The sequence below is a fragment of the Nerophis lumbriciformis genome, linkage group LG30 (assembly GCF_033978685.3).
Source record: "Nerophis lumbriciformis linkage group LG30, RoL_Nlum_v2.1, whole genome shotgun sequence".
Lineage (NCBI taxonomy): Eukaryota > Metazoa > Chordata > Actinopteri > Syngnathiformes > Syngnathidae > Nerophis > Nerophis lumbriciformis.
The window spans coordinates 17956716-17980992 of NC_084577.2; the positions used below are offsets into that span (position 1 = coordinate 17956716).

General features: G+C 42.5%; 1 protein-coding gene across 1 annotated transcript in view; it reads right to left on the bottom strand.

Annotated features, from left to right (window-relative positions):
• Positions 1 to 14806: 14806 nt before the first annotated feature.
• Positions 14807 to 24277, bottom strand: part of baz1b (bromodomain adjacent to zinc finger domain, 1B) — a 29498-nt gene continuing 20027 nt past the window's right edge. The window contains exons 13-21 of the mRNA XM_061925690.1: positions 24141 to 24239; positions 22913 to 23090; positions 21548 to 21733; positions 21269 to 21416; positions 20992 to 21139; positions 20749 to 20864; positions 19347 to 19477; positions 19156 to 19262; positions 14807 to 16853 (exon numbers count right to left, since the gene is read on the bottom strand). Of these exons, the coding sequence (XP_061781674.1) occupies positions 15974 to 16853; positions 19156 to 19262; positions 19347 to 19477; positions 20749 to 20864; positions 20992 to 21139; positions 21269 to 21416; positions 21548 to 21733; positions 22913 to 23090; positions 24141 to 24239 (1993 nt within the window). The 3' untranslated portion in view covers positions 14807 to 15973. The remainder of the gene's footprint in view (positions 16854 to 19155; positions 19263 to 19346; positions 19478 to 20748; positions 20865 to 20991; positions 21140 to 21268; positions 21417 to 21547; positions 21734 to 22912; positions 23091 to 24140; positions 24240 to 24277) is intronic.

The window sequence follows — 24277 nt, forward strand, 5'->3', positions numbered from 1 at the left end:
TGCATGGCAGCTCCCTCCATCAGTGTGTGAATGTGTGTGTGAATGGGTAAATGTGGAAGTAGTGTCAGAGCGCTTTGAGTACCTTAAAGGTAGAAAAGCGCTATACAAGTACAACCCATTTATCATTTATTTATTTACTTTGCTGGAAAGTGGACACACCTGTTAGATTTTGACCTCTCCGAGCTCGCTGACACAGAAGCAGAGGAGACTTTATGCTTGAAAACAACATTCATTGCTAAAAATTGCAGTATTTAATAGTTTATTTCTTTATTATTTATACATTTATAAATGGCTATTCCATGACCTTTAGCTGAGGTACTATAGTATGAGCAGCAGTATGGTTTCTCTAGATCAGGGGTCACCAACGCGGTGCCCGCGGGCACCAGGTAGCCCGTAAGGACCAGATGAGTCGCCCGCTGGCCTGTTCTACAAATAGCTCAAATAGCAGCACTTACCAGTGAGCTGCCTCTATTTTAAAATTTTATTTATTTACTAGCAAGCTGGTCTCGCTTTGCTCGACATTTTTAATTCTAAGAGAGACAAAACTCAAATAGAATTTGAAAATCCCAGAAAATATTTTAAAGACTTGGTCTTCACTCAATTAAATAAATTCATTTATTTTTTCACTTTGCTTCTTTTAACTTTCAGAAAGACAATTTTAGAGAAAAAAATACAACCTTAAAAATGATTTTAGGATTTTTAAACACATATACCTTTTTACCTTTTAAATTCCTTCCTCTTCTTTCCTGACAATTTAATTCAATGTTCAAGTATATTTTTTTTTTATTATTGTAAAGAATAATAAATACATTTGAATTTAATTCTTCATTTTAGCTTCTGTTTTTTCAACGAAGAATATTTGTGAAATATTTCTTCAAACTTATTATGATTAAAATTCCAAAAAATTATTCTGGCAAATCTAGAAAATCTGTAGAATCAAATTTAAATCTTATTTCAAAGTCTTTTGAATTTCTTTTAAAATGTTTGTTCTGGAAAATCTAGAAGAAATAATGATTTTTCTTTATTAGAAATATAGCTTGGTCCAATTTGTTACATATTCCAACAAAGTGCAGATTGGATTTTAACCTATTTAAAACACGTCATCGAAATTCTAAAATTAATCTTAATCAGGAAAAATTACAAATGATGTTCCATAAATTCTTTTTTAAATTTTTTCAAAACGATTCGAATTAGCTAGTTTTTCTCTTCTTTTTTTCGGTTGAATTTTGAATTTTAAAGAGTCGAAATTGAAGATAAACTATGTTTCAAAATTTAATTTTCATTTTTTTCGTGTTTTCTCCTCTTTTAAACCGTTCAATTAAGTGTTTTTTTTGTTCAATTTGAAAAATGTACACTTAGAGAAAATATAAAAATAAAGTGTTGTGTATTGATATTTATCTGTTTCTATATATATTTATTGTGAGAAATCATTAAGATGATCAGTGTTTCCACAAAGATAAATATCATTAATTATTAATAATAACATAGAGTTAAAGGTAAATTGAGCAAATTGGCTATTTCTGGCAATTTATTTAAGTGTGTATCAAACTGGTAGCCCTTCGCATTAATCAGTACCCAAGAAGTAGCTCTTGGTTTCAAAAAGGTTGGTGACCCCTGCTCTAGATAGATAAATAATGCTTTATTGGTTCCTTCAGGAAAGTTCCCTCAGGAAAATTAAAATTCCAGCAGCAGCATACAGAATTGATATCAAATTTTAAAAGTAAAAAGTAAATAATTGGGGTATAAATGGAAATAAAATAGAAAATATTACAATAAGAATTAAAAACAAAAAGCAACAATAAGAATACAAATATAACAGTAAAAATAAGAATATAACAAGAGAAACTAGGCAGTAGTGACCATGTTATGAAAATGTATTGCACTGTTCTGCACTCTAGTGTTGCATATTCTGGCTTTGGAGACAAACTCAACATGTGTGAGGTCAGAGGTCATTCTGCAGTATTTATCCCACACACAATTTCCATATCGCCGTATTATAATTACACGGGAGCACATTCAGCCTCTGCGTGACTGTGTGAATATGTCCTGTGTTTATGATTTCTGAAATCACAGCCGAGCGTCATGTCCATTAGCGTCTCATTGACGTGCACAGCCTTGAGATCGCTTTAAAAAAAACATTGCAGCTAAATGTTATGCAGGGTTAAATGGGACAAAATGAAATAAATCTTTAAATAATTACATCAACGTGTCGTTAATTAATTATAACTGGAATAAAATACATTCATGTGTTTTTCAATGTGTCATTAATGTATTTTAAGTAAAAGTATATTTATTTGTTAAATGATGTAATTAATTAATAATCTTTACATAACAACATATATGTGTCATAAATTAATTTTAATAGGCACTAGAAACATAAATGTTATTAAATGTGCAATGATTTAATTAATATAAATGTAAAGTTATTATTATTATTTATTTAATTATTTATATCATGATTTAAGTATTCCACAATTTATTGAATGACCCACTTAGGTAAAGTTCAGCAATTAAATATTTAAGTTAAACGTGTCATTAATTATGAAATTATGAAATAAATCATGGAATAAAGAATTAAATGACTAAATGTTTTTTTACATGAAATAAATTAATTAACACAATTATTTACTTCATTCTTATTATTCATGACACATTTAAGTTATTATATACAATTTAAAATGTATTTAATTGTGTCCAATCTGGCCCTCTGTAATGCACAGGTTCATGAAATAATTAAACAACACTAATAATAATTTAATGATTAAATAATCAAATGTATTTTTACATGGAATAAATGGACACAGTTATGTATTTTATTCTAATTAATGAAAAATGTAAGTAATTATTTATAGATGTATCTCTTTATTTAATTTTGCCCACAGGTTAATGAAATATTTTGATAAATCATTAAATTATGACATCAAACATTAAATATGATTTTACATTAAATAAATTGACATATTTATGTATTTTATTTCCCTTATTAATGACACATTCAAGCAATTATTTAAATATATATTTATTACATTTTGTCCCTCCATAAAATTTATGAAGTGTCATCCGTCAGGAACATTTCCAGATGACTCACATTTCGCTTATTATATGTCTGGACACATAAACGCCTTGCATTAATAACGTCTGGTGTGTCACTTTCTCCAAAGGACACTTTAGTCTCCATGTGTCATATTTCAAGATGTAGTAACTCATTGTTTAAACAGACTTTATTTTTATATATATATATATATATATATATATATATATATATATATATATATATATATATATATATATATATATATATATATATATACATATATATATATATATATATATATACACACAAATACATACATAATATGTATAAATATGTACATATATTTATAAATATAAATATATAAATACATGCATATATAAATAAATATATATGTTTATATCAATAAATATATATATAAATACATATATTTATATATAAAAATATGTATTTATATATATATATATATATATATACACACAAATACATACATAATATGTATAAATATGTACATATATTTATAAATATAAATATATAAATACATGCATATATAAATAAATATATATGTTTATATCAATAAATATATATATAAATACATATATTTATCTATAAAAATATGTATTTATATATATATATATATATATATATATATATATATATATATATATATATATATATATATATATATATACACACACACATACATAATATGTATAAATATGTACATATATTTATAAATATAAATATATAAATACATGCATATATAAATAAATATATATGTTTATATCAATAAATATATATATAAATAATGATAAATTATAAATGGGTTGTACTTTTTTACGTTTTTTTTCTACCTTCAAGGTACTCAAAGCGCTTTGACACTACTTCCACATTCACACATTCACACACTGATGGAGGGAGCTGCCATGCAAGGCGCTAACCAGCACCCATCAGGAGCAAGGGTGAAGTGTCTTGCTCAGGACACAACGGACATGACGAGGTTGGTACTAGGTGGGGATTGAACCAGGGACCCTCGGGTCGCACACGGCCACTCTGCCACTGCGCCACGCCGTCCAGTACAAATACATATATTTATATATAAAAATATGTATTTATATATACACACAAATACATACATAATATGTATAAATATGTACATATATTTATAAATATAAATATATAAATGCATGCATATATAAATAAATATATATGTTTATATCAATAAATATATATATAAATACATATATTCATATATAAAAATATGTATTTATATATATATATATATACATATTAGAGATGCGCGGTTTGCGGACACAACCGCGGAGTCCGCGGATTATCCGCGGATCGGGCGGATGAAATTAAAAAAAACTAAGATTTTATCCGCTCGCGGGTCGGGTCGGGCGGATTAATTTTTTTTTTTTTTTTTTTTTTTGCGGGTGGCAGTTAAACCAATTCGGTACATAGTTAAAAGTTGTTACCCACATACGAAAAACGAGCAGGCACATGCTGCATATGCCACAACAGAAGAAAAAAAAAAGAAAAGAGATGGACACTTTTACGGAGCGGAGAAGGGACGCCTCGCCGGGGTCCGGGACCGAGGCCCCTTCCCCCGAGAGGGCCCCACCGGGAGCCGTAGCTGAGGCGATCCGCGAGAAGGGCCCGACGCACGTCCAGGGTCACTACCGCGCCCACCGCACCGACACCCCGCCTCGTCCGCTTTCGCCGCGGCCGGCGTCACGCGCAGCAGGTAAGCAGCTTACCTGCCCGCCACCCCCGTGGCCGGGGGCTCGTAACATGGGTCACTCCGCGCGCTCCGCCCGCGCAGCTTACCTGCTTGCCACCCCTGTTGCCGGGGGCGCGTAACAGGGGTCACTCCGCGCGTAGTGCGCTCATGAAAGGGGTGGGGCTCACCCTGGTTGATATAGAGAGCAGGACGGTGGCCATGGAAGTTGGAACCCGCTAAGGAGTGTGTAACAACCCACCTGCCGAATCAACTAGCCCTGAAAATGGATGGCGCTGGAGCGTGGGCCCATATCTGGCCGTCGCCGGCAGCGAGACGCGCTTGGAGGTGCGCTCAGCGCGGCTCCCATATGATTGCGCACTGGTGTGCGTCTGGGTCGTGACAGCGTGGCACGCGAATGTCTGTGCATTGGATCAGTCTCCTTTCTTTAACAGGCAAAAGCTTTATAACCTCACCATACCTGCCAACTTTTAAATCAGAAAAACCTAGTAGCCAGGGTCCAAGGGCCGCAGGCCCCGGTAGGTCCAGGACAAAGTCCTGGTGGAGGGTTCAGGGCTTCGCCCCCCGACGCAAAATGACTATTAGCATTCAGACAGGTTAAAATGTTGCTAAAACCATCACTTTTCTATCAGTCACAGTGACTTTTCAAAACAAAAATATTACAGCAAAAATCATATGGGTTGATTGACATGTTTATTCTGTAAGCTAACTTCAATAGTTTGAAATTATTTTGACAGTTAATGCCAGTTATCCTGTCAACCTTTCACAAGACTTCAATTTGTTAATTGAAAGTATAAATAGTATAAACACTTTTTACAGTATGTCGTGCTGTGAAATACAGCCGACAGGATTGCGCATGCATGGTGCAGGAGAACAAAGGACTTCTTTCATTTAAGGTTTGTGATAAACCATCAAACTCATTCGTTAAAAGGACTCTATAGTAATATAAAGCGAATTTTTCTGGACATTATCATGCAAGAAAAGTTTATTTTTGGGATCGCGATCACCGCGTAATGATTTTTAAAGGTTGCATTACATTATTAACTGTCCCATGTGATCAGCCAGTGCGATTGGAAGTCCATGCTCAATTATTGCCTCCGTAAATAAAACTTCGGCATTTATCACATCCAAAGAATCTGTTTGGGCGACGAAAAACGTTGAAAGTTTTCCACTTGTATCGCTAGCAACGGCATTAGACTTGTGTTTTTTTGTCCCAACGTGGTCTTTTACATCGCTAATTCCTCCGTGTCCGATCGAAAAATCTTGTCTGCACAAGGTGCAATTCGCGTAGTTTTCACCCTTTTTTTAATTTTTTTATTAATATTAGATATATAACAACGGGCGGATGGTGGGCGGATGCAGTTCTGATCAAACGTTACATCGGGTGGATGGCGGATGGTTGACGACTTTCTGACGCGGTTGCGGATGAAATAATTGCCTATCCGCGCATCTCTAATACATATGTATAACTGGTCCTAGGTGAGGGATCAGACAAAGAGCAGCTCGAAGATTTCCCTCGCCCGGACGCGGGTCACCGGGGCCTTCCTCTGGAGCCAGGCCCGGAGGTGTGGCACGATGGCGAGCGCCTGGTGGCCGGGCCTGTCCCCATGGGGCCCGGCCGGGCACAGCCCGAAGAGGCAACGTGGGTCCCCCCTCCAATGGGCTCACCACCCATAGCAGGGGCCATAGAGGTCGGGTGCAATGTGAGCTGGGCGGCAGCCGAGGGCAGGGCACTTGGCGGTCCGATCCTCGGCTACATAAGCTAGCTCTTGGGACGTGGAACGTCACCTCGCTGGGGGGGAAGGAGCCTGAGCTAGTGCGTGAGGTGGAGAAGTTCCGGCTAGATATAGTCGGACTCACTTCGACGCACAGCAAGGGCTCTGGAACCAGTTCTCTTGACAGGGGCTGGACTCTCTTCCACTCTTGCGTTGCCGGCAATGAGAGGCGACGGGCTGGGGTGGCAATTCTTGTTTCCCCTCGGCTCAAAGCCTGCACGTTGGAGTTCAACCTGGTGGACGAGAGGGTAGCCTCCCGCCGCCTTCGGGTGGGGGGGACGGGTCCTGACTGTTGTTTGCGCTTACGCGCCCAACGGCAGTTCAGATTACCCACCCTTTTTGGATTCACTCGAGGGAGTACTTGAGAGTGCTCCCTCGGGTGATTCCCTCGTTCTACTGGGGGACTTCAATGCTCATGTTGGCAACGACAGTGAAACCTGGAGAGGCGTGATTGGGAAGAATGGCCGCCCGGATCTGAACCCGAGTGGTGTTTTGTTATTGGACTTTTGTGCTCGTCACGGATTGTCAATAACAAACACCATGTTCAAACATAAGGGTGTCCATATGTGCACTTGGCACCAGGACACCCTAGGCCGCAGTTCCATGATCGACTTTGTAGTTGTGTCATCGGATTTGCGGTCTCATGTTTTGGACACCCAGGTGAAGAGAGGGGCGGAGCTTTCTACCGATCACCACCTGGTGGTGAGTTGGCTGCGATGGTGGGGGAGGATGCTGGACAGACCTGGCAGGCCCAAACGCATTGTGAGGGTTTGCTGGGAACGTCTGGCAGAGTCTCCTGTCAGAGAGAGTTTCAATTCCCACCTCCGGAAGAACTTTGAACATGTCCCGAGGGAGGCGCTGGACATTGAGTCCGAGTGGACGATGTTCCGTACCTCTGTTGTCGAGGCGGCCGATTGGAGCTGTGGCCGCAAGGTAGTTGGTGCCTGTCGTGGCGGTAATCCTAGAACCCGTTGGTGGACACCGGCGGTGAGGGATGCCGTCAAGCTGAAGAAGGAGTCCTATCGGGTTCTTTTGGCTCATGGGACTCCTGACGCAGCAGACAGGTACCGACAGGCCAAGCGGTGTGCGGCTTCAGCGGTCGCGGAGGCAAAAACTCGGACATGGGAGGAGTTCGGTGAGGCCATGGAAAAAGACTTCTGGATGGCTTCGAAGCAATTCTGGACCACCATCCGCCGCCTCAGGAAGGGGAAGCAGTGCAGTGTCAACACCGTGTATGGTGGGGATGGTGCTCTGTTGACCTCGACTGCGGATGTTGTGGATCGGTGGAGAGAATACTTCGAAGACCTCCTCAATCCTACCAGCACGTCTTCCTATGAGGAAGCAGGGCCTGGGGAATCTGTGGTGGGCTCTCCTATTTCTGGGGATGAGGTTGCCGAGGTAGTTAAAAAGCTCCTCGGTGGCAAGGCCCCGGGGGTGGATGAGAGCCGCCCGGGGTTCCTTAAGGCTCTGATGTTGTGGGGATGTCTTGGTTGACAAGACTCTGCAACATCGCGTGGACATCGGGGGCGGTACCTCTGGATTGGCAGACCGGGGTGGTGGTTCCTCTCTTTAAGAAGGGGAACCGGAGGGTGTGTTCCAACTATCGTGGGATCACACTCCTCAGCCTTCCCGGTAAGGTCTATTCAGGTGTACTGGAGAGGAGGCTACGCCGGATAGTCGAACCTCGGATTCAGGAGGAACAGTGTGGTTTTCGTCCTGGTCGTGGAACTGTGGACCAGCTCTATACTCTCGGCAGGGTCCTTGAGGGTGCATGGGAGTTTGCCCAACCAGTCTACATGTGCTTTGTGGAGTTGGAGAAGGCATTCGACCGTGTACCCCGGGAAGTCCTGTGGGGAGTGCTCAGAGAGTATGGGGTAACGGACTGTCTTATTGTGGCGGTTCGCTCCCTGTATAATCGGTGTCAGAGCTTGGTCCGCATTGCCGGCAGTAAGTCGGACACGTTTCCAGTGAGGGTTGGACTCCGCCAGGGCTGCCCTTTGTCACCGATTCTGTTCATAACCTTTATGGACAGAATTTCTAGGCGCAGTCAGGGCGTTGAGGGTATCTGGTTTGGTGGCTGCAGGATTAGGTCTCTGCTTTTTGCAGATGATGTGGTCCTGATGGCTTCATCTGGCCAAGATCTTCAGCTCTCACTGGATCGGTTCGCAGCCGAGTGTGAAGCGACTGGGATGGGAATCAGCACCTCCAAATCCGAGTCCATGGTTCTCGCCCGGAAAAGGGTGGAGTGCCATCTCCGGGTTGGGGAGGAGATCTTGCCCCAAGTGGAGGAGTTCAAGTACCTCGGAGTCTTGTTCACGAGTGAGGGAAGAGTGGATCGTGAGATCGACAGGCGGATCGGTGCGGCATCTTCAGTAATGCGGACGCTGTATCGATCCGTTGTGGTGAAGAAGGAGCTGAGCCAGAAGGCAAAGCTCTCGATTTACCGGTCGATCTACGTTCCCATCCTCACCTATGGTCATGAGCTTTGGGTCATGACCGAAAGGACAAGATCACGGGTACAAGCGGCCGAAATGAGTTTCCTCCGCCGGGTGGCGGGGCTCTCCCTTAGAGATAGGGTGAGAAGCTCTGTCATCCGGGGGGAGCTCAAAGTAAAGCCGCTGCTCCTCCATATCGAGAGGAGCCAGATGAGGTGGTTCGGGCATCTGGTCAGGATGCCACCCGAACGCCTCCCTCGGGAGGTGTTTCGGGCACGTCCGACCGGTAGGAGGCCACGGGGAAGACCCAGGACACGTTGGGAAGACTATGTCTCCCGGCTGGCCTGGGAACGCCTCGGGATCCCCCGGGAGGAGCTGGACGAAGTGGCTGGGGAGAGGAAAGTCTGGGCTTCCCTGCTTAGGCTGCTGCCCCCGCGACTCGACCTCGGATAAGCGGAAGAAGATGGATGGATGGATGGATGGATGGATGGATGGATGGATGGATATATATATATATAAATACATATGTATATATATTTATATCAATGCATCCATCTTCTTCCGCTTATCCGAAGTCGGGTCACGGGGGTAGCAGCCTAAGCAGAAGTGGCTCTCCGTGATGGCTGTCGGGGCTGACGAACTGTGTATATGTATGTATATGTGTGTGTATGTATGTATGTTTATATATGTGTATGTGTACATATGTGTATGTATATGTATATATGTGTATGTGTGGGTATGTATACGTGTATGTGTGTATGTGTATGTATATATGTATGTATGTATGTATATTTCTGGGGGTACGCTCTGGGCCTGCCTGTCAGACGGGGGTCGACGCCTCAGGCTACTGCATCCGAACTGCGTGTCTGGAGCTCCTGGGTCCCGCTGTCCATCCCTTCCGGGTGCCCATCTTGGTTGGGGCCTGTTGGGCCTAGTCCCTGCGTCTGTTGTGGTAGCTTGGTGCTGCAAGGTATTCCGAGGTGCTGCGAGTCGGCCAGTTGCTGGGGTAGTGACCTTGTTTGTCAGCATGTCTGTGATCTTCTTTTAATTCTTTTTTTTTTTAAATTAATTAATTAATTAATTTATTAATTTATTTATTTTTTAATATATTTTATTAATATTATTTTTTAATTTTCCCCTCCCTCAGGGGGGGGGCTCGGCGGGGCGGTTGCTGGTTGTTCCATCTCCATCGTTGGGGTCCCTGCGGGTGGGGTGGGTGGTTCCCGTGGCCCTGTGCCTGGGTGGTCCTGCGGCGGCCGGTTTGGGTGGGGTGGCCGGGGGCTGGCCTCGCCGCGCTCTCCGGGGGTGGGGGGTGGGCTCGTGGGGGCCCGGTTGCCGGTGGGGCGGGGGCGGTCTTCCCGTCCGGTTGCGGGGAGTCTCTGGGTCCCTCGGGCGGGGCGTCTCGCCTTTCTGCCCGTGTGGGGTGTGGTCTCTCGCTGGCTTGGGGTCTGGCTGTCCCCTGCTTTTCTCGTGCCCTGTCCTCTGCCGGGTGCGTCTGTCTGCGGCCTGCTGCTGGCCCTTGTGGGCGGTACGGTGGGTCGGGCTCTGGGGTTCCTGTCGCTGGCCGGCTTGGCTGCGTGGGGGCGGTGGTCCCTGGTTCCCTGGGCACCACGCCTCCTGTTTGTGGGTTGGGCTCTCGGGGGTGATGGGGCCGTGCTCTGGCTCCCACGCACTCTGGGAGTCGATTGTATTGTACATGCAAATTCACATATGCTCACATACGTACATAGGTACCTACGCTCCCACATACATACACAAATACAGTACATATTTACCTACCTAATGTTCGTACATCCACACGCACATTCAATATACAAACATACACATACACATACTGTACATATACATTCACTGTACAAACACATATACACATTCTGTACATATACATTCATTGTACAAACACATACACACATTCTGTACATATACAAGTACATATGCATACTTACACTCATACACATAATCACGTTTCATCAAACATATATTAACGTTGTTGCCCTAGGGTAAACTGGGTGTAACACATGGCACACTGACAAAGCTTAACCTATTGTGACTATAACAATCTACAAGGTTAATGTAGGTTGCTTCTCTTTCTCCCCCTCCATTTTTCTGCATTCTTTCGTATCTCAAGTTATCATTACGTATATGTATTGTTGCATTTAAACAACTGTATTGTTGATAATAAAGGTAAATTATTGGTATTGTTCATTATCAATAGCGCTATTTCTATTGGTATTTGTATTGATCCATTTGTAGTGTAATAATGCTCATTGTTATTTCTGTATTATTTTTTATTTTTCGCTAACTGCTTATTTGCTATTACTTTTACCATCATATTTGTACATGTCATATTTGCTGATGTTGCTCTATTGTTGTTGTTGTTGTTTGCTGTTGTTGTTTTTGTCTCTCTGTCTAATCCCCCTCTTGTCCCCACAATTTCCCCCTCTGTCTTCTTTTTTTTTCTCTTTCTATCCCCTCCTGCTCCGGCCCGGCTGCACTAAATGATAATATAAATACATTTAATAAAGTCAAATACAAATAAGGCAACAAGAGAAGTATCCTACACTTCTCTTTTGTAAAGTAAATCTGAACAGCCGACATGGGCATCTACATCAACTATATGATTTGCCTGAGAAGCTGGACAGGACATTATAAAAAAAAAAAAAAAAAAAAAAAAAAAAAGAAGTGGCTCTCCCCAGCCACTTCGCACAGCTCCTCCCGGGGAACCCAGGCCAGCTGGGAGACATAGTCTTCCCAACGTGTTCTGGGTTATCCCCGTGGTCTCCTACCAGCCGGACGCGCCCTAAGCACTTCCCTAGGGAGGTTTTCGGGTGGTATCCTGACCAGATGCCCGAACCACCTCATCTGGCTCCTCTCAATGTGGATTTGCAGCGGCTTTACTTTGAGCTCCTCCGGAATAACACAGCTTCTCACCCTATCTCTAAGGGAGAACCCCGCCACCCGATGGAGGAAACTAATTTCGACCGCTGGTACCCGTGATCTTGTCCAAAGCTCATGAGCACAGGTGAGAACAGGGACGTAGATCGACCAGTAAAGTGAGAGCTTTGCCTTCCGGCTCAGCTCCTTCTTCACCACAACGGATCGATACAGCGTCCGCATTACTGAAGACGCTGCACCGATCCACCTGTCAATCTCACGATCCACTCTTCCCTCACTCGTGAACAAGACTCCGAGGTACTTGAACTCCTCCACTTGGGGAAAAATCTCCCCCCCAACTCGAAGATGTCACTCCATCCTTTTTAGGGCGAGAACCATTGACTCGGACTTGGAGGTGCTGATTTTCATCCCAGTCGCTTCACACTCACCTGCGAACTGATCCAGTGAGACCTAGAGATCTTGGTCCGATGAAGCCAAAAGGACCACATCATTCGCAAAAAGCAGAGACCTAAACCTGAAGCCACAAAAACGGATCCCCTCAACGCCCTGACTGCGCCTCGAAATTGTGTCCATAAAAGTTGTAAACAGAATCGGTGACAAAAGGCAGCCTTGGCGAGGTCCAAACCTCACTGGAAACGAGTCCGACTTACTGCCAGTAATGCGGACCAAGCTCTAACACTGATCATGCAGGGAGCGGACCGCCACAGTCAGGCGGTCCGACACCCCATACTCTCTGAGCACTCCCCACAGGACTTCCCGAGGGACACGGTCGAATGCCTTCTCCAAGTCCACAAAGCACATGTAGACTGGTTGGGCAAACTCCCATGCACACTCAAGGATCCTGCCGAGAGTATAAAGTAGATCCACAGTTCCACGACCAGGACGAAAACCACACTGCTCCTCCTGAATCTGAAGTTCGACTATCCGACGTAGCCTGCTCTCCAGTACACCTGACTGAGAAGGCTAAGGAGTGGGATCCCACGATAGTTGGAACACACCCTCCGGTTTCCCTTTTTAAATAGAAGAACCACCACCCCAGTCTGCCAATCCAGAGGCACCGCACCCGTTGTCCATGCAATGCTGCAGAGTCTCGTCAACTACAACAGCCTCAAAGCATCGAGAGCCTTAAGGAACTCATCCACCCCCGAGGAGCTTCTTAACTACCTCGGCAACCGCAGCCCCAGAAATAAGAGAGCCCACCGTGGAGTCCCCAGACACTGCTTCCTCATTGGAAGACATGTAGGTGGGATTGAGAAGGTATTTTAAGTATTCCTTCCACCGATCCACACCATACACGGTGTTGATAGTGCACTACTTTCTCCTCCTGAGGCGGTGGATGGTGGTCCAGAATCGCTTTGAAGCCGTCCGGAAGTGGTTCTCCATGGCTTCTCCGAACTCCTCCCATGTCCGAGTTTTTGCCTCTGTAACCGCCAAAGCCGCACATCGCTTGACCTGTCAGTACCTGTCCGCTGCTTCCGGAGTCCCATGAGCCAAAAGGACCCAATAGGACTCCTTCTTCAGTTTGAAGGCATCCCTCACTGTTGGTGTCCACCAGCGGGTTCTGGGATTACCACCACGCCATGCACCGACCACCTTGCAGCCACAGCTCCGATCGGCTGCCTCGACAATAGAGGTGCGGAACATGGTCCACTTGGGCTTAATATCCAGCGCCTCCCTCCTAACATGTTCGAAGTTCTCCCGGAGGTTGGAATTGAAACTTTCTCTGACGGGAGACTCTGCCAGATGTTCTGAGTAGACCCTCACGATACGTTTACGTCTGTCCGGCATCTTTCCCCACCATTGGAGCCAACTCACCACCAGGTGGTGATCAGTTGAAAGCTCCGCCCCTCTTTCCACCCAAGTGTCCAAAACATGAGGCCGCAAATCCGATGATAGAACCACAAAGTCTTCATTGAACTGTGGCCTCGGGTGTCCTGGTGCCAAGTGCACATATGGACACCCGTATGTTTGAACATGGTGTTCGTTATGGACAATCTGTGATGAGCACAAAAATCGAATAACAAAACACTACTCTGGTTCAGATCAGGGCAGCCATTTCTCCCAATCACACCTCTCCAGGTCTCACTGTCGTTGCCAACGTGACCGTTGAAGTCCCCCAGCAGAACAAGTGAGCCACCTGAGGGGAGCACTCTCCAGTACTCTCTCTACGGACTCCAAAAATGGTGGGTACTCAGAACTGCTGCTTGGTCCGTAAGCACAAACAACGGTCAGGACCCAGCCGGAACTTCTCTACCTCGCGCACCATCTCAGGCTCCTTCTCCTCCCAGCGAGTTGACATTCCACGTCCCAAGAGCTAGCTTCTGTAGCCGAGGATTGGTCTGCTAAGGGCCCTGCCTTCAGCTGCCGCCCAGTTCACAGAGCACCCGACTTCTATGCCCACTCCTATGGGTGGTGAGCCCATTGAGTATATTTATACATACATATAAATAAATATACAGTACTGGCCAAAAGTTTGGACACGCCTTCTCATCTAATGCATTTTCTTTATTTTCATGACTATTTACATTGTAGATTGTCACTGAAGGCATCAAAACTATGAATGAGCACATGTGGAGTTATGGACTTAACAAAAAAAGGTGAAATAACTGAAAACATGTTTTATGTTCTATTTTCTTTAAAATAGCCACCCTTTTCTCTGATTACTTTTTCGCACACACTTGGCATTCTCTCAATGAGCTTCAAGAGGTAGTCACCTGAAATGGTTTTTACTTCACAGGTGTCATAATTTTGATGCCTTCAGTGACAATCTACAATGTAGTCATGAAAATAAAGAAAACGTATTGAAATTATGTGTCCAAACTTTGGGCCTGTATTGTATGTATGTATATGTGTACAGTATATGTATATATATACATATACATATATATACACATTTACATATATATAAAAAACAAACAACAAATCAAAATTTTACTCATAATCTTTATTGGAAAATCTTGTCATGTCAATACTCCAGAAACCTGTCTAAACTATAAACATATGTATAAAAAGGGTGGGTAAGCGACATTTACAGTTAAAGACAGGTGTCATCTTGGGAAGTCAAATTCCACTCTTTTGTTGCACAAATGATGCAATTGAGATTTTTGACATCATTGCATTATGGATGAAGGAAACAAACACAGGATGCACACAGGAGGACTAAAGGCTTGCTTTGTCTCCTCTTGTTTGGCGTTAAGTACCAGCAGTTGACACCGAAATGCTGCTAAAAACAACAGAAGAGCGCCACCTGGCGAGCCAGAAAAGACATAGCAAGACAACCACTACTTGTTTATAACTAATCATCACTGAGGTGTTCTTTACAAAAATGTGACTCAGTTGACTTCCTGCCAGGTTTGATAGCTTTTTTTTTTTATACATGTTCTCACAAATATGAGAGCCCTGATTAAACATTTACAAAAACAAAAAAAAATGTGCAAAAAATATAAACTATTCAAAAAAATACCCTTTTAGATAAACATTTGTTGTTTAAAACATGGTTTTACAACTGTTTATGCACATTACTTCCGCAAAAGTGGTCCTGCGGTTGCTGGCATGTTTGGTACATTATTCCACAAAATAGTGCCCTCCATCCTTGAGGTACTAGCGTGTTTTTTTTTTACACTGAACTGAGTTTGCTGGTTCAAAAGTCACGACACACCGACTGAGTTTTGGGAGAGTTTACAAAAGTTGCATCTGATGTGGTCACATACACAGAACCTAGGTTTCATGGTGTTGTACATCATCTAGAAGTGTTCATGGGGTCCTAACTACACGGGCATCGTCTTTTTCCGTCCACCAAGGAGACGGGAGTTGGAAAGGCTCAGGGAAGTCATGTCAAAGGAGTCCAAGTGCACTTCCATGCCACCGTTTGCAGGAGAGTAAGAAAGGTGCACTCTAAGAGCTCGGAGGACCTCTCCGTGGTGGTAACGGGGACAAAAAAGGAAAACACCAATCATACACGTTACAAATATAAATCACTTTTCTCTTGATATTTTTCAAAAAATATGAACAGAAATTTAAAAGGAGAAAAGGTTTGCTTCCCAGCTTAAAGTTGGAAGGGAGTCTGTTCACTAAGCAAAAAAAAAAAAAAAACGGTTCATGAGCGTTTCTGTCTTTTGGAATGTCGCTGCCTAGGTCGCTCTTCATCACTGCTCGCACGGTCAGCTTCTGCCCCGCCCCCCTGCTGGCGAGTACTGCGAGTGTTCTGCTCGCCATCGCTAGCCTGATCCCGGTCATCCTTCCCGCTTGGTTTGGAAGAGGTCCTCTTACTTCTTCTCTTACCAGCATCCTCCTCATCTTCACTTTCCACATTCTGACCACTCCGTTTGCTGCTGCTTTTCTTTGTATTTGATTTGTTATTCCGAACTCTCTTCTGCGGCGCTCTCTCCTCTTCTTCTTCTCCCTCCTCCTCTTCCTCATCTTCACTTTCTACATTCTGACCTCGCCGTTTGCTGCTGCTTTTCTTTGTACTTGATTTGTTATTCCGAACTCTCTTCTGCGGCGCTCTCTCCTCTTCTTCTTCTTCTCCCTCCTCATCTTCGCTTTCCACATTCCGACCTCGTCGTTTGCTGCTGCTTTTCTTTGTATTTGATTTGTTATTCCGAACCCTCTTCTGCGGCACGCTCTCCTCCTCCTCTTCTTCGTTGTCTTCTTCTTCTTCCTGCTCCTCGTCCTCTGATGAGGCTGGAGCTTGAATGATGCGTTTGCGTGTGCGTCGCCTGAGGTAACTGAGGCCAGGGACCAGTTTCTGGAGCAGCTCGGTGAAGGCCTGCTCGGTCTTGGCCATGCAGGAGAGCACGGCGCTGCCCGGCTCGTTGTACTCCTCCGCGTTGGAGAAGACCAACTTCATGTCCTCCAGGAAGTCTTGGGCGTGACGATACGCACTTTGGCTGAACTTGCTCTGCATAGTCTGGAAATCCATGGGCTGGGAGATGATGTCCAGATAGTCCTCTGCCTCCTCTGGAGACACGGGTTCCCTGGAGAAGATTTAACAGAGCAATTAGGACCAAATCGACCTCACGTGTTTGAGAATCAAAAATTGTTATTTCATTTTAGGAATACACTATATTGCCAAAAGTATTTGGCCACCCATCCAAATGATCAGAATCAGGTGTCCTAATCACTTGGCCCGGCTACAGGTGTATAAAATCAAGCACTTAGGCATGGAGACTGTTTCTACAAACATTTGTGAAGGAATGGGCCGCTCTCAGTGATTTCCAGCGTGGAACTGTCATAGGATGCCACCTGTGCAACAAATCCAGTCGTGAAATTTCCTCGCTCCTAAATATTCCAAAGTCAACTGTTGGCTTTATTATAAGAAAATGGAAGAGTTTGGGAACAACAGCAACTCAGCCATGAAGTGGTAGGCCACGTAAATTGACAGAGAGGGGTCGGCGGATGCTGAAGCGCATAGTGCAAAGACTTTCTGCACAGTCAGTTGCTACAGAACTCCAAACTTCATGTGACCTTCCAATTAGCCCACGTACAGTACGCAGAGAGCTTCATGGAATTGGTTTCCATGGCCGAGCAGCCGTATCTAAGCAATACATCACCAAGTCCAATGCAAAGCGTGGGATGCAGTGGTGTAAAGCACGTCGCCACTGGACTCTAGAGCAGTGGAGACGCATTCTCTGGACTGATGAATCACACTTTTCCATCTGGCAATCTGATGGACGAGTCTGGGTTTGGAGGTTGCCAGGAGAACGCTACATTTCAGACTGCATTGTGCCGAGTGTGAAATTTGGTGGAGGAGGAATTATGGTGTGAAGTTGTTTTTCAGGAGTTGGGCTTGGCCCCTTAGTTCCAGTTAAAGGAACTTTGAATGCTCCTGGATACCAAAACATTTTGGACAAATCCATGCTCACAACCTTGTGGGAACAGTTTGGAGCGGGTCCCTTCCTCTTCCAACATGACTGCGCACCAGTGCACAAAGCAAGGTCCATAGATGACAGAGTCTGGTGTGGATAAACTCGACTGGCCTGCACAGAGTCCTAGCCTGAACCCGATAGAACATCTTTGGGATGAATTTGAACGAAGACTGAGAGCCAGGCCTTCGCGACAAACATCAGTGTGTGACCTCACCAATGCGCTTTTGAAAGAATGGTAAAAAAATTCCTATAAACACACTCCGCAACTTTGTGGACAGCCTTCCTAGAAGAGCTGAAGCTGTAATAGCTGCAAAGGGTGGACCGACATCATATTGAACACTATGGGTTAGGAATGGGATGGCACTTCAAGTTCATATGTGAGTCAAGGCAGGTGGCCAAATACTTTTGGCAATATAGTGTACTTACTTGCACAAATCATGTAAAGTTTTGACATAACATTGTAGGCCTAATGAATCAAGCTTGTCTGCTTCCAAAGTAAAGGGAAATACAGTACATTTTGAACTATAAGTCACTACTTTTTTCCTAGACTAATAAAACTTATAAAGCAGTGCTGCTAATTTATAGATTTTTCTTCACTGGCAACCATAATGCAAATAGTTTTAAAAAAACTAAACAAGTAAAGACACTGAATGTATTACTGTTTGTGCTATGGCGCCATCTTTTGGATGACTTCGCTCACTGCAGGTGCTGTATTGCCCTTCTGTTTGGACTGAGCTTTCAAACGAAGTACAATTACCGTTTCGCAGCTAATGGGTTCATGATGAAGACCTCTGTTTTGTTTGATCAGCTGTTTTACTGCCGTGTAAAAAGGGGTCATATTATGATTTTTTTTCCTACACTTAAAAACACTTCCTTGTGGTCTACATAACATGTAATGGTGGTTCTTTGGTCAGCATTTTGCACGTATTATGTTTTACAGACCATGACGTGATGTCAAGCTGCTTTCTGATCGTCTCTTCAGGATACAGCGTTTGGTGGGCGGGTCTTATTTACGTGGCTCCATTTCTACAGCGTCTTTTCACCCGTCATCTTTGTTGTACCGGTAGTTTTTAGTGCTTCAATAGCGAGTGTATTGACAGATTACTTAGGAACTATACACTACTTTGTATTAGAAATGGCATCAACGGAGGATGAATGCACACATTTTACACCTTGTACCACAAAAAAAGTCTGTAAGGATAACCAGAATTAGAACATGCACAAAGCACACCGGGTTATAAACTGCACTGCCGATTTTTGAGAAAATCAAATGATTTTAAGTGCACCTTATAGTACGAACAATATGGTAAGTATCGAGCATCTTGGAAATTCAAAGGTATCTGTATCGACTACTGAAATTCTCATAACGGGACAAGCCTAAGTTATTTTGTGTAAAAAAAGATCCACTCACCTAAAAGGCCAACTGTAACGAAACTTCGTCAGTTTCTTGAGAATTTCCTCACACTTCTCCATCTCTCGCACCTGTCTGCGCACTCCTGACTGGGAAGTCTGACGCACCTCCAGAAAACAACACACAGGCGACGTTTAAAAAGCCACACAAAGTACACACCTGTGCAATTAATGAACCAGTTGGTTTCTTACCAGTTCATCTATGTCAGCAGGGATGTTGGGACCAGTCCTCTGCTTGCTGCTCTGACTGCTTGTGGACGATTTCTTTTTAGATTTACTTTTAGAACTTTTTGAGGACTGCTTACTTTTCTTCCTGGATCTCACTGTTGAGCAATAACAAAAGATGAAGAAAAAAAAAGCCACACATTACTGTTATGATCGATTAAATAAAATAAAACATTTTCACCAATTTCACAGAAAAACTTTTTGATCAGTGCAGGAGTACATAACCAAGCTTACTGTCGCATATGAATATTAAACACCCTTGCATCAATCTGATATTTTCAAACTATGAGACACCCCAACTGGCTCCATCTAGTGCAGGAGTGGGTGACACAAGAGCTGTTTTTGGACAGCAGCAATTATTTTTTAAAAGGCCCCTGGTACATTCTATAAAACACTATTACTGAGACAAAAACAAAAAGTAAAACAAAAAAGCAAAGTGATGTAATGTAACAGGAAACACTTTAAGTGTTGACACCAATAACACAAAGCTGAAATGCAGGCTTGTTTTTTCTTCTTAAAAAAAACAAACAAACTGTGTTCAATAGTCCCTCATTTATTACTGGTTCCTTACTGGCTTATTGGTTCCGGGTCAAACCATGGGAAACAAATCTCCTCGAAGTAGGAAATAATAATTATAAATGGAATATTTTCATAGTTAAAGCATATACCGGTACAGTACGTTTTTAAATACATTTTTATTGTATTTTATGAGAGCCCTCTACACATGGAATACCACCCTTTAGTCACCTTTGTACTTGTTAAATACAACATAATAGACATAATACAAAAATTAGACATATGTACTATAATGACTTTAGGAACCCTCGTCTCATCTAATGCCAATATTACTGTAGTTTTTATATTTTCAGTTCATTTAGCAAAATTTGTGCTTCAAAATGCTTAATTGAAGGCAAAAATACATGTCATATACTAAAAAAACAATCTGCAAAAGAATGAACCTACAAAACTTAAAAGCGCGATGTGGCGAGGGTCAACTGTATTGTACTGATATTTAAAATGAAATATATCATAATGGCCCCTGCATCCTTTGATATTTCAGTATGCGACCATTAGTAAAAAAAGTTTGTACACCACTGATCTAGTAGTACGAAGGAACAGCGTTGATCAAATTACACGCGAACGCATATTTGCATGAAATAATTGCAAAAATACACATTTAATAACCTTTTTGGGGGGTTAAAGAATATAACTTAGGTACCTCAGCTTTAAGACTACAGTTTAACTGACACTTATTACATGTAAGTGTATTTGCTGCCATTGTTTGGATTAATATAAATAAATGCATAGAAGATCCTGACAGAGTTTTTCATTAGATGACAGAATAATGATAATGAATTATGACACTCACAGCTGTGGCCCATAGACTTGTATTCAGAGTCTTCATCGTCATCATCCTCTTCGTCAGAGTCCTCCTCTTCAGACTCCTCCTGATCATCTTCCTCATCGCTGTCTTGTTTATAATCTCTGAGGAGCAGAATTTTTCTCTTTTGATCTTTTTCCACTGTAGTTTTGGTTAAGTGGCACTCGACTGAAAAGGATCTATGGCACCGCATCAACAAGACTGTCACTGCTTGTTGATGGAAACACTTACCTTGAGCGTGTGCCACGTCTGGCCACTGTGGGCTGACAGGCCGGACATAACCACTCGCCTTCAGGTATACGGTGCAGCACAGGTCTCAGGCAGAACAGGTGGAAGGCCTTGTTACATTCATCACAGAGGATATGTTTCTCATCATCACCTGAAAGAACACCAAAGAGTTCACTTTGAGACCACACTATTTTTGTTCAGATAGTTAAGTTCATTATTCAAAAAGGGGACAAGTCTATCTTATCGCTAGTCTCAAATGACTCTCTTGACAATACGTTACCTTTTTTCCGACAGACTTTGCAACGGGCGTTCTCTGCAGACATGTCCCACTTTATGCAGGCATCCAACATTCCCAGCAACACGTGCATGCGGGAGAAGGTCTGGGCCTCTTGGATGGCTGTCTTCCACTTCTCTACTGCTGTTGCAACCTAAGGGGATTCATTTTACGTGAACAAGGGTTAAAATTTTCCAAATACTGGGCAACATTTTCAGGTTGAAGCAGCAAAAATGTAAATCAACCTAAGATAATTCCACTGTCTAGGCATATTTTCATACACACCTTGGCCTCTTCTATTAGTTTCTTTTCCTCGTCCACCTCTTCAGCTTTGTTGTTTTCTTCCCCTGCTTGCTTTTTCTTCTTTTTCTGCTTTGGGGCCATAAATCCTTGCAGAAACTTCTTGATCACACATGCCTGAATTGTAATGATACTCTCTCCTAATTCTTTCAGGGTGTCCATTGTCTCCAGCTGTGGACAGAGGACGCAATGGGCAGTTAGGAAGCAATCATACAACCTACATAATTGGACTTTTTCACTTGCATGAAAGGACAAAATGAGAACTCTACAGAATAACACATACAACTAGTAGTTTAGGGAAAAAAAGTATTGGGGACATCATTGAAGCACAAAGTCAGTCAATACCGTTTTTTCCTATGCGGACTTGCGTTGTTTTGCTGAGGAATTGTAAGTTTATTTGTATTTTGTGCTGACAACAAGTTTTTATTTCTGTTTTTTTAAATAACTGCCAGTCGCTCTAATTTATTAACAGGCTTTTAAATTCAGCTTGCGATTGCTTTAGGCGTGTGCTAACTGACAATAAGGATGACTACTTCATACAGAAACATTTATGAAATAGGCTGCTCAGTTGCCCCGATACCAATATTTTGGTAGCGTTACCAAAACGTATTTTGATACTTCTCAAAATAAAGAGGACCACAAACAAAAGTCATCATTAGCTTCATTTTAACAGAAAATCTTACAATACATAAAACTTGTTTCTTATTGCACTCAAAGAACAATTTTAAAATATTAAAATAAAAATTAAAAGACATGAAACACACTGGGCTTTTTATTTGTATTTATTTATTTTTTTAAATTGTGCCCAAAGAACAATTTACAATTTTATATATTGTTGCTTACCATTTACTGGTCGTGCTGACTCGCTTATGTTAGTTGCTGTCTGGAAAAACGCAAGAGTGTGACGTCACCGAAAAATTAATTTGTTGCGTCAAGTTATGGTTGATTTTTGTCGACGTCGACTAATCGTTGTGTTCCTAAACATAACTATGCGTGTGTGTTGTGTGGAGCGTAGTTTATGTGCTCAAGCCTGAAGAAGAAGTGATATAATACAACACTTCAAAAAGTTAGCAACTTCTAGGCCGCAGCTGAAGGTTGCAAACAGCCCTTTTAACTGCTCATCTCAACAAAAGAGCAACAAGTGGCTTTGCACCTGTGCATTCAATTAATTTCAACCAAACAATTTTAGGGCATTTAGTGCTTTATGCTAGGCACTGGATCCTTGTTGAGCTGCATATTTTGATATTCATCATTGATCCACTTATTAGGTAGCACAGTTCGTTTTAACTAACCAAAGCAAAGCGAACCTGTGAACACAACTGCAGTGATGGACACTTTAAACCGGCTTACCTGATCTTCAATGTCCGCGTCGTCATCAAAGTATCCCAGACCACCCTTCAGGAGGCGTGAGGCTATCTCCTGAATATCACTGCGTAGATATTTCAGCAGCTCTGTGTCCCCATCAGCGGCCCGAGTGACCACTTTCTCCTTGCGGGTCAAATTAATAGAGTGCATGATGTCCTGGTACCTGTACAATCAGAAGGAATCAGCATCATATTTACTTTCATTGCTAATGCTTGGTACAGTCCTTCTCAAATAATGGGTTGGGGGGGTCAGGGAGAGATGCTGGGGCAAACGCGTGTGACCCCGGAAAACATGCATTATCAGTATCATTCAGTATTATGCTTCGAAGCTGTGACGTGATCATTGTAGACATTAATCCTGACTTTTTCATTTGGATTAAAAAAATAAATAAAACATCTGCACAATTCATTCTTGTTTCATAGGTTAAGTTGTTTTATATAGTGTGCTCTGAGTTAATGTTGCTGATAAATTTGAATGTATTGGTTATTTCATTTTATTTTTAATAAATGGTTCATGTGGGTCAAAATTGGATTTTCTTTGTAATGTCATGCAAATTGATGCAATTTAAATATTTTCTGTAACACCTAAAAACAATGTTAAGTTAAAGTACCAATGATAGTCACACACACACTAGGTGTGTTGAAATTTGTCCTCTGCATTTGACCCATCCCCTTGTTCACCCCCTGGGAGGTAAGGGGAACAGTGGGCAGCAGCGGTGCCGCGCCCGGGAATAATTTTTGGTGATTTAACCCCCAATTCCAACCCTTGATGCTGAGTGCCAAGCAGGGAGGTAATGGGTCCCATTTTTATAGTCTTTGGTATGACTCGGCCGGGGTTTGAACTCGCAACCTACCGATCTCAGGGCGGACACTCTAACCACTAGGCCACTTCTTGTTGTAAGTTGATTTATATATATATTTTTTAATGTTAATAGGGACAATGTTATGCAGATGTTTTTTTAAATAACAATTTCATAGAAAAATTATACTATTTATAGTCGCCGTGGAGAGTTGGTGGGAAAGCGAAATATTTTATTTTTCCCAGTAACTAGTCACTGGCTTGATAACACTCAAGTGCATTTCATTTCCGAATGTATATTTTTTAATAACGTAGGTTATACCTGGACAGACAGACTGACTAAGACATCAAAACCAAACAGGCTTAGTAGAGACATGTTTTTTTTAATTCCATAAATATTTATGCATCAACTTACATGTTTTCTATCTTTGCCTTCAGTTCACTCTCTCTGACTCCTTGAGGGTGAAGACTTTCCATCAGTTCCTCCAGTTCCGATGGACTGTCACAGATGAACCTGTTGACAGGATTAAAATATCAGAATTTAGAAAAGCA